This window comes from Anomaloglossus baeobatrachus, chromosome 1 (assembly GCF_048569485.1).
Source record: "Anomaloglossus baeobatrachus isolate aAnoBae1 chromosome 1, aAnoBae1.hap1, whole genome shotgun sequence".
NCBI classification, from domain to species: domain Eukaryota; kingdom Metazoa; phylum Chordata; class Amphibia; order Anura; family Aromobatidae; genus Anomaloglossus; species Anomaloglossus baeobatrachus.
The window spans coordinates 708,689,445-708,707,169 of NC_134353.1; the positions used below are offsets into that span (position 1 = coordinate 708,689,445).

Below are 17,725 nucleotides of genomic sequence, written 5' to 3' on the forward strand. Positions count from 1 at the left end.
ACCCTTGGTTTTCTGCTGCTGTAGTCTAGCCATTCCAGGAGAATATAGCTAAGACTAGCGACTGTACAGTGCAGTGTATAGCATACAAGCATAAACACAAATGAACACTTCAGTACGTGCAATACAAGCAGCCTAGAAAGCCTGTGCCTTAGCACACCTGCTTTCCTGCTGCTGATGTGTCGCTCTCCAAGCGGGCATATAGCGACCTATGCAGTTAAAATACACATGTACACACTGCAGTATATATTGGGGTCAGCACTATGTGTGCCGCTTACCGCCCGCCTATAAGCGGGTGTATGGTCGCCACCGTCCTGCCTGGTTGCCGAAAGTCCGAGCTCGGACTGCAGTAATGGCTGCCGGTCTTCCCCAGCTCGTGTGAGGAGGGGCGGGCCGTGGGCGTGCCCCAAGTCAGAGCGGGAATCCGGCGTCCGACAGTGTGCAGTGAGAGGGCTGGAGCATGTAAATAAGGCTCCAGCCCTCGGCGCTGCTGATTGCTCAGCGTCTGTCCCCTTCCCTGAGTGACAGGGAGGGGGCGGGAACGAAGCGGCACTAGGCCGCAGAAGCCGGGGACTGGATTTATAAGCGCCGCCGCCGTAAAAGCGCGGTCGGCGCCCAGTCCCCGGCGAACTACAAGTCCCAGCCGCGCCGCCGCTCCCGGAGCGTCCGGCGCGGTAGTTCCCAATACACAAAGTCACTCAGCAAAGCTGCCGTGACTGTAACCCTTTACTGTCCCCGGCGCACTAGCACACCCAGCAAGTCTGGAGTGTGCTGTGCCTGTGTGTACGGGGACACAGAGTACCTGTAATGGTGCAGGGCCATGTCCCTGAACGGTACTCCAGCTCCGTATCCAGCAGGTTCAAATGGGTCTGTGGATGGAGCCCGGCGTCAGAGCTTTGAGGCCGGCAGGATCCCACTTCCTCAGAGCCCCCCAGGGGGATGTGGAAGGAAAGCAGCATGTGGGCTCCAGCCTCCGTACCAGCAATAGGTACCTCAACCTTACAACACCATCAACGGGTGAGAAGGGAGCATGCTGGGGGCCCTATATGGGCCCTCTTTTCTTCCATCCGAAATAGTCAGCAGCTACTGCTGACTAAAATCTGTGGAGCTATGCATGGATGTCTGACCTCCTTCGCACAAAGCTTGAAAACTGGAGAACCCGTGATACCACGGGGGGGTATAGCCAGAAGGGGAGGGGCCTTGCACTTTTTAGTGTAGTGCTTTGTGTGGCCTCCGGAGGCAGTAGCTATACCCCAATCAATCGTCTGGGTCTCCCAATAGAGCGCTGAAGAAAAGGAATTTACGGTAAGTAAACAAAATTCCCTTCTTCTTTGTCGCTCCATTGGGAGACCCAGACAATTGGGACGTCCAAAAGCAGTCCCTGGGTGGGTAAAAGAATACCTCGGTAAAAGAGCCGTAAAACGGCCCCTTCCTACAGGTGGGCAACCGCCGCCTGAAGGACTCGCCTACCTAGGCTGGCATCTGCCGAAGCGTAGGTATGCACCTGATAGTGTTTCGTGAAAGTGTGCAGACTCGACCAGGTAGCCGCCTGACACACCTGCTGAGCCGTAGCCTGGTGCCGCAATGCCCAGGACGCACCTACGGCTCTGGTCGAATGGGCTTTCAGCCCTGAAGGAACCGGAAGCCCAGAAGAACGGTAGGCTTCAAGAATTGGTTCCTTGATCCATCGAGCCAAGGTTGACTTGGAAGCCTGCGACCCTTTACGCTGGCCAGCGACAAGGACAAAGAGCGCATCCGAGCGGCGCAGGGGCGCCGTACGAGAAATGTAGAGTCTGAGTGCTCTCACAAGATCTAACAAGTGCAAATCCTTTTCACCCTCCTTCAACACAAAGCATAAAAACTGAGGAGCCCGTGATGCACGGGGGGTGTATAGGCAGAGGGGAGGGGTTTACACTTTTAAGTGTAATACTTTGTGTGGCCTCCGGAGGCAGAAGCTATACACCCTAATTGTCTGGGTCTCCCAATGGAGCGACAAAGAAAATAGGAACAACCAGTTCCCCCCTCCTATATGACGGTGATCCTCGGCACAGGAGAAGCCACTTCTGCTAGACTCAGTGCTGTATGGATCAAATAGGTAAAATTCCTCCAGCCGAAAATTCAGGAGATCATTGGCATTTTTAATTCTACCATAAAAAAAAAAAAAATATATTCTACATTTTCAAGCTAGATTCCTGCAAGGATCAAATTTAAGGAGGTAAGTTGTGTTCCATTGTTTGTTTCTATTACATTCTTTGCATGTGTTGCATTCGTGTGGGATTTTATCTGGATTTGCAATCTCCCTTAGCAACTCTTCTTTTTTTCTAAATATTTTCCATTGTAGCTTTAATTTAGTACAAGGGGTTTTCAAGTTTTTGACATAAAAAAATTGTATAAACCAGAGGAGAGGATTATCAGTTTCGTTCATTAATTATAAAGAATAAAAAAAGAAAAAAAGAAAGAATTTATTTTATTTTTTCTCACGGATTTTCAATTGCCAAACCAGATGCGCGCAGAGATTAAATTTAACGAGGGATGTTTTGTTCCATTATTAGTTCTATCACATTTTGTGTATACCGTATTTTTCGGACTATAAGACGCACCTGACCATAAGACGCACCCTGGTTTTAGAAGAGGAAAATAGGAAAAAAGGGAATTTTGTTTACTTACCGTAAATTCCTTTTCTTCTAGCTCCTATTGGGAGACCCAGACAATTGGGTGTATAGCTTCTGCCTCTGGAGGCCACACAAAGTATTACACTTTTAAAAAAGTGTAACCCCTCCCCTCTGCTTATACACCCTCCCGTGCATCACGGGCTCCTCAGCTTTGGTGCAAAAGCAGGAAGGAGAAAACTTATAAATTGGTCTAGGATAAATTCAATCCGAAGGATGTTCGGAGAACTGAAGACCATGAACCCAAAGAACAAATCAACATCAACAACATGTGTACACAAAAGAACAACCAGCCCGAAGGGCACAGGGGCGGGTGCTGGGTCTCCCAATAGGAGCTAGAAGAAAAGGAATTTACGGTAAGTAAACAAAATTCCCTTTTTCTTTGTTGCTCCATTGGGAGACCCAGACAATTGGGACGTCCAAGAGCAGTCCCTGGGTGGGTAAAGCAATGCCTCAATAAAAAGAGCTGAAAAGCGGCCCCCTCTTACAGGTGAGCAACCGCCGCCTGGAGGACTCGCCTACCTAGACTGGCGTCTGCCGAAGCATAGGTATGCACTTGATAGTGCTTCGTGAAAGTGTGCAGACTAGACCATGTAGCTGCCTGACACACCTGCTGAGCCGTCGCCCGGTGCCGCAATGCCCAGGACGCACCTACGGCTCTGGTAGAATGGGCTTTCAACCCTGAAGGGAGCGGAAGCCCAGAAGTACGGTAGACCTCGAGAATCGGTTCCTTGATCCACCGAGCCAAGGTTGACTTGGAGGCCTGAGATCCCTTACGCTGGCCAGCGACAAGGACAAAGAGCGCGTCTGAACGGTGCAGGGGCGCCGTGCGAGACACGTAGACCCGGAGTGCTCTCACTAGATCCAAAGAGTGCAAATCCTTTTCACACTGGTGAATTGGATTAGGGCAAAAGGAAGGCAAGGAGATATCCTGATTTAGATGAAAAGGGGATACCACCTTAGGGAGAAATTCCGGTACAGGACGCAGAACCACCTTATCCTGGTGAAAAACCAGGAAGGGAGCTTTGCATGACAGCGCTGCAAGCTCAGACACTCTGCGAAGTGATGTGACTGCCACCAGGAAGGCCACCTTCTGGGAAAGACGGGAGAGAGAGACATCCCGCAGCGGCTCAAAAGGCGGCTTTTGAAGAGCCGTCAGGACCCTGTTAAGATCCCAAGGTTCCAACGGACGTTTGTAAGGTGGAACCATGTGACAAACCCCCTGCAGGAACGTGCGGACCTGCGGAAGCCTGGCTAGACGCGTTTGAAAAAACACGGAGAGCGCCGACACTTGGCCCTTGAGAGAGCCGAGGGACAAACCCTTGTCCATTCCAGATTGTAGGAATGAAAGAAATGTGGGTAATGCAAACGGCCATGGAGGAAAACCGTTATCAGAGCACCAGGATAAGAAGATTTGCCAAGTCCTGTGATAGATCTTGGCGGACGTTGGTTTCCTGGCTTGTCTCATGGTGGTAATGACATCCTGAGATAACCCTGAAGACGCTAGGAGCCAGGACTCAAAGGCCACGCAGTCAGGTTGAGGGCCACAGAATTCAGATGGAAAAACGGGCCTTGTGACAGCAAGTCTGGGCGGTCTGGAAGTGCCCACGGTTGACCCACCGTGAGATGCCACAGATCCGGATACCACGACCGCCTCGGGCAGTCTGGAGCGTCGAGAATGGCGCGACGGCATTCGGACCGTATCTTGCGTAGTACCCTGGGCAGCATCGCCAGAGGGGGAAACACGTATGGCAGTCGAAACTGCGACCAATCCTGGACCAAAGCGTCCGCTGCCAGAGCTCTGTGATCCTGAGACCGTGCCATGAAGGCCGGGACCTTGTTGTTGTGTCGTGACGCCATGAGATCGACGTCCGGCGTTCCCCAGCGGCGACAGATCTCTCGAAACACGTCTGGGTGAAGAGACCATTCCCCCGCGTCCATGCCCTGACGACTGAGAAAATCTGCTTCCCAGTTTTCTACGCCCGGGATGTGAACTGCGGAGATGGTGGAGTCTGTGTCTTCCACCCACTGCAGAATCCGCCGGACTTCCTGGAAGGCTTGACGACTGCGAGTGCCGCCTTGGTGGTTGATGTAGGTGACGGCAGTGGCGTTGTCCGACTGGATTCGGATCTGCCTGCCCTCCAGCCACCGATGGAAAGCGAATAGGGCTAGATATACTGCCCTTATCTCCAGGATATTGATCTGAAGGGACGATTCTATTGGAGTCCAGGTTCCTTGAGCCCTGTGGTGGAGAAAAACCGCTCCCCAACCTGACAGGCTCGCGTCCGTGGTGACCACGGCCCAGGTTGGGGGTAGGATTTTCCCCGGGCCAGAGATGTGGGTAGGAGCCACCACTGAAGTGATGTTTTTGTTGCGAGGGAAAGAGAGATGTTCTTGTCGAGGGAAGCAGCACTCTTGTCCCACTTGCAAAGAATGTCCCATTGGAGTGGCCGTAGATGGAATTGCGCGAACGGCACTGCCTCCATGGCTGCAACCATCTTCCCCAGGAAGTGCATGAGGCGCCTTAAGGGGTGTGACTGACTCCGAAGAAGTGACTGCACCCCCGCCTGCAGAGAAAGCTGTTTGTCCCGCGGTAGCATGACTAACGCTGGCTGGGTATGAAATTCCATCCCGAGGTAAGTCAGTGATTGGGTCGGCGTCAACTTGGATTTCGGGAAATTGATGATCCACCCGAACTGCTGGAGAGTTGCCAGAGTGACGGTAAGACTTTGTTGACACGCCACCAGAGAAGGGGCCCTGACTAGGAGATCGTCCAAGTAAGGGATCACCGAGTGGCCCTGAGAGTGCAGGACCGCCACGATGGATGCCATGACTTTGGTGAAAACCCGTGGGGCTGTCGCCAGGCCGAAAGGCAATGCTACGAACTGGAGGTGTTCGTCCCCGATGGCGAAACGCAGGAAACGTTGATGTTCGGGTGCGATCGGCACATGGAGATAAGCATCTTTGATGTCGATCGATGCTAGGAAGTCTCCTTGTGACATCGAGGCGATGACCGAGCGGAGAGATTCCATCCGAAAACGTCTGGTTCTCACATGTCTGTTGAGCAGCTTGAGGTCCAGAACGGGACGGAATGACCCGTCCTTTTTTGGCACCACGAACAAATTGGAGTAAAATCCGCGACCACGTTCCTGAAGGGGAACGGGAATCCCAACTCCCTCTATCTTTAGAGCGTCCACTGCCTGAAAAAGTGCGTCGGCCTGTGCGGGGGGTGGGGAGGTTCGGAAGAAACGAGCCGCAGGACGAGAGTTGAACTCTATCCTGTAACCATGAGACAGAATGTCTCTCACCCATCGGTCTTGAACATGTGGCCACCAGGTGTCGCCAAAGCGGGAGAGCCTGCCACCGACCGAGGATGTGGTTAGATGAGGCCGAGAGTCATGTGGAGGCCGTCTTGGAGGCAGTGCCTCCCGCGGCCTTTTGGGGGCGTGACTTGGACCGCCACGCATAGGGGTTCCTCTGGCCTTTCTCCGGCCGGTTGGACGACGAGGATTGGGTCTTGGCGGAGGGACGAAAGGACCGAAACCTCGATTGGATTTTTCTCTGCTGAGGTCTCTGAGGTTTGGACTGGGGTAAGGAGGATTCCTTAATAATCTCATCCAGCCGTTCGCCAAACAAACGGTCGCCAGAAAAAGGCAAACCAGTTAAGAACCTTTTGGAAGCAGAGTCTGCTTTCCATTCGCGCAGCCACATGGTCCTGCGGACTGCCACGGAGTTAGCGGATGCCACAGCCGTACGGCTAGCAGAGTCCAGGACGGCGTTCATGGCATAGGACGAAAATGCTGATGCCTGAGAGGTCAAGGAAGAAACCTGCGGAGCAGAATTCCGCGTGACGGCATTAATCTCAGTCAGACATGCCGAGATTGCTTGGAGAGCCCACACGGCCGCAAAGGCCGGGGCGAAAGACGCGCCCGTGGCCTCATAAATAGACTTCACCAAGAGCTCTATCTGTCTGTCAGTGGCATCCTTCAGGGATGCGCCATCGGCAACAGACACAATGGACCTAGCAGCCAATCTAGAGACTGGAGGGTCCACCTTGGGGGAGTGTGCTCAGCCCTTAACGACTTCAGGTGAAAAGGGGTAACACGTGTCAGTGTGCCGTTTAGCAAAGCGCTTGTCCGGGACTGCTCTGGGCTTCTGGACAGCGTCCCTGAAGTTAGAGTGATCAAAAAACGTATTGCGCGTACGTTTGGGGAATCGAAATTGATGTTTCTCCTGCTGAGAAGCCGGCTCCTCTGCAGGAGGAGGTGGGGGTGAGAGATCCAGCACCTGGTTGATGGACGAGATAAGATCATTTACCAAGGCGTCCCCTCAGGGGCATCAAGGTTAAGGGTGAAGTCAGGGTCAGAGGCCTGAGTTCCCACGTCCGCCTCGTCTTCCTGAGAGTCATCAAGCTGGGATCCAGAGCAGCGTGAGGAGGCCGGGGAAGAGTCCCAGCGAGGCCGCTTAGCCGGCCTGGGGCTGCGATCCGGGCAGGACTCCTCCGCCTGGGACCTAGAGGCTATCCTGGGAGCGCGCTGCGGCGCGGACCGAGAGGGGCCTGGAGGAGACAAACTAACAGGGGCCGGGGCCTGTGAAGGGCCCGGTCTGGACTGCAAAGCCTCAAGGAGCTTAGATGACCATTTGTCCATAGACTGTGCAATGGATTGAGAAAGTGACTGGGAGAGTGTCGCAGCGAAAGAGGCCAACGACGGTGACTCTGTCCCTGCAGACTGCTCAGGGGGAGCCGGGGGATCTACATGAGCCGAGGGGCCCACAAGTGCCCGAGGCTCCGGCTGAGCAAGCGTGGCAGGAGTCGAGCATTGATCACAGTGGGGGTAGGTGGATCCCGCAGGCAACATAGCCCCACAAGAGGTACAGGCCGCAAAAAAAGTCTGTGCCTTAGTAGCTTTGCTCCTTGTGGACGACATGCTGTTGTCTCTTAGGAGAGTGACCACTGAGGGTATATGGGAAAAGGGTATACAGCCTTTCCGAACAGATATATATATCTATATATATATCCCGGCACCCTAAGGGGACCAACACCGGGTGACCGGTGTGGCTTACCAACCGCTAACGAGCGGAGTGTGTCCTCCAGATTCCCTGTCGTGGATCCCCCAGAGCTGCAGAGCTTTGCCGCTGAGTAGCATCCACCGGCAGAATGCTAAAAATGGCTGCCGGAGCTCCCAGGTGGGGTGTGGAGCCGAGGGCGGCGCCAGCAAAGAGCGGGAATCTGGAGTCCCCAAGTGGTCAATGAGGGTGGGGAGAGACATGCAAAGATGCTCCAGCCCTCAGAGCCGACGTCACATCGGTAATCCCACCCTAACCCCTGACAGGCAGGCCCGGGGGCGGGATTTTGCTCAACTAGGCCGCGGCGAAGCCGGGGACTAAATTTAATGCCGTGCCCGACAAGCAGGCACGGTCGGCGCGGAAGTCCGCCGAAAAAAACTGCGGACGGAACTACCGCGACCTCCCTCCCTGTACAGTCCACACATGGGGACACAGAGTACCTCCGAGTTGCAGGGCCCGGTCCCTGGGGGTGAAGAAGCTCCAGACCGGCAGGTTCCACCAGGGGCTGCGGATGGAGCACGGTCCCAGCACGTGGATGACCGCTTAGGATCCCACTTCTCCCAGAGCCGCATAAGGGATGGTGAAGGAGACGGCATGTGGCTCCAGCCTCCGTACCCGCAATGGGTACCTCAACCTTAACAACACCGCCGACATAGTGGGGTGAGAAGGGAACATGCCGGGGACCCCATCGGGGTCCTCTTTTCTTCCATCCGACATAACTATGTATGAGAATGCATGAGTGGATGTGTGCCTCCTTCCACACAAAGCATAAAACTGAGGAGCCCGTGATCCACGGGAGGGTGTATAGGCAGAGGGGAGGGGTTACACTTTTTTAAAAGTGTAATACTTTGTGTGGCCTCCAGAGGCAGAAGCTATACACCCATTGTCTGGGTCTCCCAATGGAGCGACAAAGAAATAAAATTTTAACCAAAAAATATGGTCATGACACACTGTTATGGGGCGAGGATCTGCTGCTGACACTGTTATGGGGGTAATGTCCCCAAATTCTCTACTAAGGTACCCCATTCTGATAAGGATCCTCCTGCCTTGTATATGATCCTGCTCATATACCCCCCATCCTGCTAATAATATACCCCCCATCCATCCTGCTCATGATATACCCCCATCCATCCTGCTCATGATATGCCCCCATCCATCCTGCTCATGATATGCCCCCATCCATCCTGCTCATGATATGCCCCCATCCATCCTGCTCATGAAATGCCCCCATCCATCCTGCTCATGAAATGCCCCCATCCATCCTGCTCATGAAATGCCCCCACCCATCCTGCTCATGAAATGCCCCCATCCATCCTGCTCATGATATGCCCCCATCCATCATGCTCAAGATATGCCCCCATCCATCCTGCTCATGAAATGCCCCCATCCATCCTGCTCATGAAATGCCCCCATCCATCCTGCTCATGAAATGCCCCCATCCATCCTGCTCATGAAATGCCCCCATCCATCCTGCTCATGTAATGCCCCCATCCATCCTGCTCATGAAATGCCCCCATCCATCCTGCTCATGAAATGCCCCCATCCTGGTAAATGGCGTGAATCCTGTGGCACAGGAAAAAAAAAATAAACGTTTATACTTACCCTTCCTCACACCCTGAAGCACCGATCTCTGTCTCAGCTGCAGCGCCGCTGTGTGGAGCCGTCACCGGTGTCTGCAGCATCGCGTCTTCCTGTCTGTGCCGGCGGTAAGCTGATCGATTCTGGTGGATACTAGCGGCGCGCACAGCGATGACGTCATCGCGGTGCGCGCCGCCAGTGTCCAGATCAGCTGACCGCCGGCACAGACAGGAAGACGCGATGCTGCAGGGGGGCGGCTCCACACACGGTGACGGGTGAGTACACTGATTCACTGCACCCCGCGCTGATAATGATGCACTCCAGGCTGTAGTTGCCAGGGGTGATCACGGCCGGCTGCTAATTATGCACGCACCCCCAACCCCCCAGCCCATCACCCCGCCCACCTATCAGCGCCGGTTTCGCTGAGAGATGATGGGCGGGAGGATGGGCGTGCATATGTAATGAGCGGGCCCACGTGGTCACGGCAGGTTGTTACAGCCTGCTCGTGCCGCCGATGACCCGCTGAACCGCGGCACCCTCATTCCCCGCAGCCTTATAGTCAGACCATAAGACACACCCCCCACTTTCCCCCAACATTTGGGAGGAAAAAAGTGCGTCTTATGGTCCGAAAAATACGGTATATCCCATTCTTATAGGGTTTCATCTATCTTGAGAATCTCCCTTAGTGACCCCTCTTTCTTCTCTAGAAAATTCACCCTAGAAGTTGATAAGGAATAAAATTATTTCTTTTCAAACTGGACAATTTACTAAGCACCTTTGCAGCAAAGTCTTCATTAGGATAGCTCCAGATTCTGCCACTGGTACACGAGGACTACACAGAAGGGTCTGCCCTAGTTTAAATAGCGTGACAGTCAGTTCCTCGGAGGCTGGCAAGAAGAAACGGGCAAGCAAATCCGACGCCATCTCTCGGATCTGTAATGTAATGAATAATGGAACATATTAGAAAACTGAAACATTGAAAAAACATTGAATTAAAGGGTTAGTCCTATATCTAAAATGTCCTGCATATCTATTTTTATACCCTAAACACATTTGTCATGTGCTTTATTCTAAAATAAGCTACACTTCTCCTTATAAAGCTAAACCCTGAAGGGTGGTTTGTTTTTTTTTTACTTCTGTGACGTTTCGTTTAAGAGGAGTCTCAAATGAGGTGTCATCAGGCTGAGGCTGAACACAGAATCCTGCACCGTCTATTACAGTGCCTGAAACATTTTCAGGGGACAACACTGCAGCCACCACCCCCTGAAGATATCCTTAATCAATGGCATTGATAGATGCAGTCGGAGAGCTGATACTTAATCAGCTAATGTCCCTGCCAGACAAAGCGTCTAATTGTGAAAAGAGACTTCATCATGTGGCAGTGATAAAAGCAATGTGAATGGCACCAGTGTTGCCCCACAGCTTCTATCACCGCCCTCAAACAAATTGTTATGAGGGGCGGTGATAGGTGCAGGGTGAGTGACACCAGAGCTGTCCCCTGATGATGATTAGTTTGAGGAAACAGATGTCACCACCCTGAAAAGATGCATCATCATTGATGTCTGTGTTTTGTAGGAATGGACTGGTCTTGCTCTTCCTGTTTGTGGAATTCTCTCGTTTTTAATACATACCGACAGTATACTGTCTTGACGACTCATCACTTCTCATTAGAGCTGGCCATGGAGCACAATGTCAGTTGAAATTGCCAACTGGTGAATGCTCAGTAGAGAAGTCACTAGCCTAGCCACTGAAATAGGCCTCGCTGATGACGCTTTGTTTCAGGGTGGTGAAAGCAGCTGTGGTAGAGACTGCAGTTCCCACCACTTGATAATATGTATTGTTTGAGTATCCCAGCATGTCTTTGGGATTCTAATTGTCTCTCCAGTAAAGGAGACAAACTCTAGTGCAGCGCCACCTATTGGAAGTAGCGATTCTAAAAGTCAAATATGGATTTTTAACAATCCTTTGCATATGACTTAGAATATATGCCAGATCAGCATCCCAATTTGCAGACACAGTGTTTCGGGGTGCTTGCCCCTCATCAGTGCAAAGTATGGGGTGTCTGATCTGGCTCATGAGAAGCTTTGTGGGGACCACGGGGGAACACTATTCTCCTTAAGGAGACTTTGCAAGCCAGTCTGGCTGCCAGTAAGGGGACTTATAGCTGCCATGCCCCTCTAGGAAATATTTGGGATTCTGAAGAACTAAATAAAAAAATCCATCCATACCTCTCATATCGTATGTTGGACTTTAAAAAAAATAAACAAAAAAATGGAATACTCAGAGCAGCAGTGGGGGAAAAAAAGAACAATGAAAAGAGGCCAATTTGACCTGGTGACAGGTTCTTTTTTATAAGTGGGTTACCTCATTAGTGCTGTCCAGCATACATCCTAACAGTGCCTGCATGCTGCCAGCCGACAGGAAACCCCAGCATCCTTTTTCCTTTGCACAGTTCAGTAAAAGAGAAACATCTCCTGTAAATGTAGCACATAACAAGAAAATTGAATTTGCAATCTGACAAAGGAAAGGGAATAGAATTTCAACAAAACAATACATAATCTCAAAGTCTTACGTACAAAGTGCAGTAATGTTATGGCCTCACAGTTTAATTTTTTCTCCAACATTTCTCAACAAACAGTAGGCTAAAAACAAATAGGACCATATCGTTTATACCACAAAGGAAGGCTAGTGCCTATTGTGGCAGGATCGCGGTGATTACGGCCTCTTGATTTGCTTGAGGAATTTCTGCAATGTTACCATACATCTGAATGGCGTTGCAGAAACAATTAGAAGAAATAATAAGTGGAACAGTTGAAGTGTGATGTCCAGACTGGAAATATGGTCTCGCAGAAGCTACATATAAAGTAAAAAAAAAAAAACACAAACAGCAGCCAGTCCATACATCCCGATCTGTACTCGGACCTTGATACATGATTGAAACCAATGTAAAGATGTTCTCATCACATCAACACTTACCAGCAATCCACAGGAGAGGTAATAACTGGTGGGATCACCACTGTATACGATAAGTAAAGCTCTGTCTATTTGAGCACATACTCATTGGTCCCTATATTGTACACTACTGTTTGGGCACACTGTGAGGTTGAGAATCAACGATATAGATACCATTTTTACCCCAAAAGTGTCCTCAAGAAATGAATGTGCAGCAGACGGCAAAAAGTTAAAATTGCAATCTTTTTTCCTAATTACATTCTGTTTTTACTTTGAGCAACATACCGTAATTGAAATACTAACCTAATTCTGGAGGTAAGTACGATTACCGAGATATCAAATATATTTTATACGACTTTATTGACTCTTTACTATGTTTGCACAATAAAAACACTTTACACTACTGCTAATAGAGCTGCATCAGGGATTATTTTTGTTAGGATGAGTTAGGCCTAAGTAACATGGCATGAAAATCGGTGCGAGTGGAGTGCGATAAAAAATTGCATTCCACTCAGACCAATATTAGCCTGTGTGTCAGCACACATGAGCAATTATTTTCTCAGCCCTAATCGGACCTAGAAAACAGTCGCAGCATGCTGTGATTGTAATGCGATCATTGTTTCTCTAGCACCCATTCAAGTCAATGGGGCAAGAGAAAAATCACACTGCACTAGCGGTACACCGGTGTAATGCGAGTGCAGAGCGAGAATGGCAATAACCGGCAACGGAGGAGAGAGGGAGATAAATCCCTCCCTCCCCTCTGCAGCGCCGGCACGCCCTTCCTCAGAGCTGGCCCGCCCCCTGCAGCTGAGGTCCGCTCGCATGATCGGACCTCAGTCGCAGGGACACTCGGCTCTGCTGTACTGCCAGCGTGAGCCGAGTGTCATGCGAGGGGATCGCAGTAATCCCCGTGTGGCCCCAGCCTTATAGTTTTTATCGGTACCAATTTGGGGTTTATGATTTTTTCATCACTTTAATATTCATATTTTGTGAAACAATGTGACATAAAAACAGATTCTGATGGCGTTCACTAGGTGGGATAAATAGCATGCTCATTTTATAGTTTGGGTCATTACATAAACTATCATATTTGGTATTATCATGTATTTATATTTTATCATTTTTTATAATAAAATCCAATATTAAAAAAAAAATGATTTTGTGTGGCCATAACATTGTAAGAGACGTAACTTGTTTTTATTCTTTACATCGATAGAGAGATAGAAGGAATCTGTTAGCAGGTTTTTGCCACCTCTCTACATTATGCTGCTCTCAGATGAGGGAGCAAAAACCTGGACATTCCCTTTCAGTGACAAGTTAAGTTTTATAGAGGTGGTTCTTACAGAGAGATCCCTCCTATCCATGTTTAGCCCTGGATAACTTCTGTAGTTGTGAAGCAGACTGGCATATAGCCTTCTCATAAGTTCTTGGTGACTTATATGCCAACCTGCAAGGACATACAGTTAGGTCCAGAAATATTTGGACAGTGACACAAGTTTTGTTATTTTAGCTGTTTACAAAAACATGTTCAGAAATACAATTATATATATAATATGGGCTGAAAGTGCACACTCCCAGCTGCAATATGAGAGTTTTCACATCCAAATCGGAAAAAGGGTTTAGGAATCATAGCTCTGTAATGCATAGCCTCCTCTTTTTCAAGGGACCAAAAGTAATTGGACAAGGGACTCTAAGGGCTACAATTAACTCTGAAGGCGTCTCCCTCGTTAACCTGTAATCAATGAAGTAGTTAAAAGGTCTGGGGTTGATTACAGGTGTGTGGTTTTGCATTTGGAAGCTGTTGCTGTGACCAGACAACATGCGGTCTAAGGAACTCTCAATTGAGGTGAAGCAGAACATCCTGAGGCTGAGAAAAAAGAAAAAATCCATCAGAGAGATAGCAGACATGCTTGGAGTAGCAAAATCAACAGTCGGGTACATTCTGAGAAAAAAGGAATTGACTGGTGAGCTTGGGAACTCAAAAAGGCCTGGGCGTCCACGGATGACAACAGTGGTGGATCATCGCCGCATACTTTCTTTGGTGAAGAAGAACCCGTTCACAACATCAACTGAAGTCCAGAACACTCTCAGTGAAGTAGGTGTATCTGTCTCTAAGTCAACAGTAAAGAGAAGACTCCATGAAAGTAAATACAAAGGGTTCACATCTAGATGCAAACCATTCATCAATTCCAAAAATAGACAGGCCAGAGTTAACTTTGCTGAAAAACACCTCATGAAGCCAGCTCAGTTCTGGAAAAGTATTCTATGGACAGATGAGACCAAGATCAACCTGTACCAGAATGATGGGAAGAAAAAAGTTTGGAGAATAAAGGGAACGGCACATGATCCAAGGCACACCACATCCTCTGTAAAACATGGTGGAGGCAATGTGATGGCATGGGCATGCATGGCTTTCAATGGCACTGGGTCACTTGTGTTTATTGATGACATAACAGCAGACAAGAGTAGCCGGATGAATTCTGAAGTGTACCGGGATATACTTTCAGCCCAGATTCAGCCAAATGCCGCAAAGTTGATCGGACGGCGCTTCATAGTACAGATGGACAATGACCCCAAGCATACAGCCAAAGCTACCCAGAAGTTCATGAGTGCAAAAAAGTGGAACATTCTGCAATGGCCAAGTCAATCACCAGATCTTAACCCAATTGAACATGCATTTTACTTGCTCAAATCCAGACTTAAGACGGAAAGACCCACAAACAAGCAAGACCTGAAGGCTGCGGCTGTAAAGGCCTGGCAAAGCATTAAGAAGGAGGAAACCCAGCGTTTGGTGATGTCCATGGATTCCAGACTTAAGGCAGTGATTGCCTCCAAAGGATTCGCAACAAAATATTGAAAATAAAAATATTTTCTTTGGGTTTGGTTTATTTGTCCAATTACTTTTGACCTCCTAAAATGTGGAGTGTTTGTAAAGAAATGTGTACAATTCCTACAATTTCTATCAGATATTTTTCTTCAAACCTTCAAATTAAACGTTACAATCTGCACTTGAATTCTGTTGTAGAGGTTTCATTTCAAATCCAATGTGGTGGCATGCAGAGCCCAACTCGCGAAAATTGTGTCACTGTCCAAATATTTCTGGACCTAACTGTATGAGATACGTCTTCAATAGGGAAACGGTTACATGGGGAGAGGCCGCGTGCAAGCTCCACCACAGCTTCATTCCAATGGGGGGACACAGGAGTCTACATGTCATGACTAGTGGAGGTTCTCACAATATGACTTTTATCACCTGAGGTATAAGATAAGTGACAATTCTGAGAAAACATCTTTAAAGCCTCATACAAACATATTTTCCAGGAGGTTAATGATGAGTGAGGACCATTACCACTAACACGGAACAAACTGCACCAATTTTGCTTGGTTGACATCAGAAGAAGAGCACTCACGTGGGGGTTGTCCTTTCTTCCTTTGGGGGTTCCAATTGTCAGTAAAAATTTCCAGCAAGGAGCAAAGTGTGAGCAAAGCACTGCATCGCCTCTGATAATTGCTCGCCGGGGACAATGATAACATGCTCAGATGGAATATCCAATCAGTAAACTCTGATGCAGAAAATAAGAAAGATATATGAATCATTTTTACACAAAAGTGTGAGTAACTGCATCATGATTATGGTAGAAAACAAAACAGCACCCTTAGTAAATATAGGTGCCCGGATAGGGTCTTAATCCTTTGGGGTATAATAATAAGAAAAAATTGCACGAGTAAGTGACAGATATGTTCTTATATGCATCATGATTACGAAATTCAGCTTCAGCTAAAGGCATGTATACATCAACAATGATGCCAAAGTTATTAATCAAATAATATTTCAATTGAATACATACATACCATAAATGTGTTCCCACCGAATGAAGTGATGGCATATTGATAAGATATATCCCAACTATCACGTCAGTGGAGGTCTGACTACTATGACACCCTTGAAAAACATTCCCAGTCCATTGATGCACCTGACCACGTGCCATACAGAGAGATGCTAAATAGAAATATCTACCTAATGGAGCAATGTTGCAATTCCCTGTACAGTGAGTCACAGTGTGGTGCAGTAGAAAGGACAAAGGGATTTCAGCCCCTTTGTTTAATTTTTAAAACATCTTCTTTATTTACATTTTTTAAACATAACAGAAAGGGAAGCAAGAACTTGTTTAAAAAATTAAACAGGGGGCGTGGCCAGCAGGCAGCATGAGCGGTCGCATCTGAGAGCAGCTCCGCAGTCCGACGCTGATATATACTATTAATCCTGCCGAAATTGGTGCCTAAATACACCTCTGGATTACCTGTGGTGCGGTGAGCATTCGGATCGGTACCATGAGTAGAGGTCGCAGCGCAGCGGCGGCTGAGAAGCTGAAGAAGTTTGCTCGGGACTCCCAGCAAGATGGCGCCGGCAATAAGGCAGAGCGGGAATCCAGTGAGGCGGAGGAGGAGGAGAGCATGGAGGCCGGATCCAAGGAATCGCAGGAGCTAACCTTACAGCAGGTTACGTCGCAGTTACTTGCAGCGATCCAGGATTCAAAAGTGTCGCTGACGGGTAAAATCGAGGAGGTTAAGATTGATGTGGGTCTCCTCCGGCTGGACTTGTAAAACCTGAGAGAGCGGGTAAAGGAGACCGAGCAGCGGATCTCCACGCTGGAAGACGACGCAAGAGCGACGCCGGGCAGACTGTCCTCTCTGGAAAGCGCGGCAAACAACTGGGCGCAGAGGGCTGATGACCTGGAAAATCGCCTGCGTCGCAATAATTTAAGAATTCTGGGGATGCCGGAGAGGGCAGAAGGGAGCGACCCATGTAAGTTCATGGAAAAGTGGCTCTCCGAAACTTTCCCTGATGCGACGCTGTCAGCGGCATTCGCTATAGAAAGAGCTCACCGGGTACCGGCCAGACCTCCTCCTCCGGGAGCGCAGCCTAGACCTCTCCTGGCCCGACTGTTGAGCAGCAGAGATAGAGATGCGATCCTTGGTGCGGCGCGGCGCAAGGGCCCGATTTTACACAACAACGCCACCATATTGATCTTCCCTGATTTCTCTGTGTCGCTCCAGAAAACGAGGGCATCCTTCAGGTGAAAAAACGCCTCAGAGAGCATCAAATTGCTTACTCCATGATCTTCCCAGCCCGTCTTAGAGTGTTTCATCAAGAGCGATCCCTGTTCTTTACTTCTCCTGCGGAAGCGGATGACTGGATCAACACATTGAAGAGGAAGCGCTGATGCGTCACGGTCATGGGCGCTGCCTGGAGGGTCGCGGTTGTGATGGCATCGCGGTTCTGATTCACTTATCTCATCCTCTTTGGAGCAAGGTCAGTGATGCGACTCCAATCCTTGGGACGTTGTGTTTGAAATTACTGTTGAGATCACTTCAGGATCATCCTATGCAGGTACTCGGCGTCCCTCGATTCTGAAGGCGCGAAAGATTCTTGTTTGTTTCATCCCTCCTGGCATGTGAGT

At 49.4% G+C, this 17,725-nt stretch overlaps 1 protein-coding gene across 1 annotated transcript in view; it reads right to left on the reverse strand.

Moving 5' to 3' along the window:
• The window catches only part of LOC142249593 (tRNA (32-2'-O)-methyltransferase regulator THADA-like), a 150,924-nt gene that overhangs the window by 75,733 nt on the left and 57,466 nt on the right, over window positions 1-17,725 (reverse strand). Inside the window, exons 13-15 of the mRNA XM_075321304.1 lie at window positions 15,674-15,826; window positions 11,676-11,785; window positions 10,087-10,244 (exon numbers count right to left, since the gene is read on the reverse strand). Of these exons, the coding sequence (XP_075177419.1) occupies window positions 10,087-10,244; window positions 11,676-11,785; window positions 15,674-15,826 (421 nt within the window). The remainder of the gene's footprint in view (window positions 1-10,086; window positions 10,245-11,675; window positions 11,786-15,673; window positions 15,827-17,725) is intronic.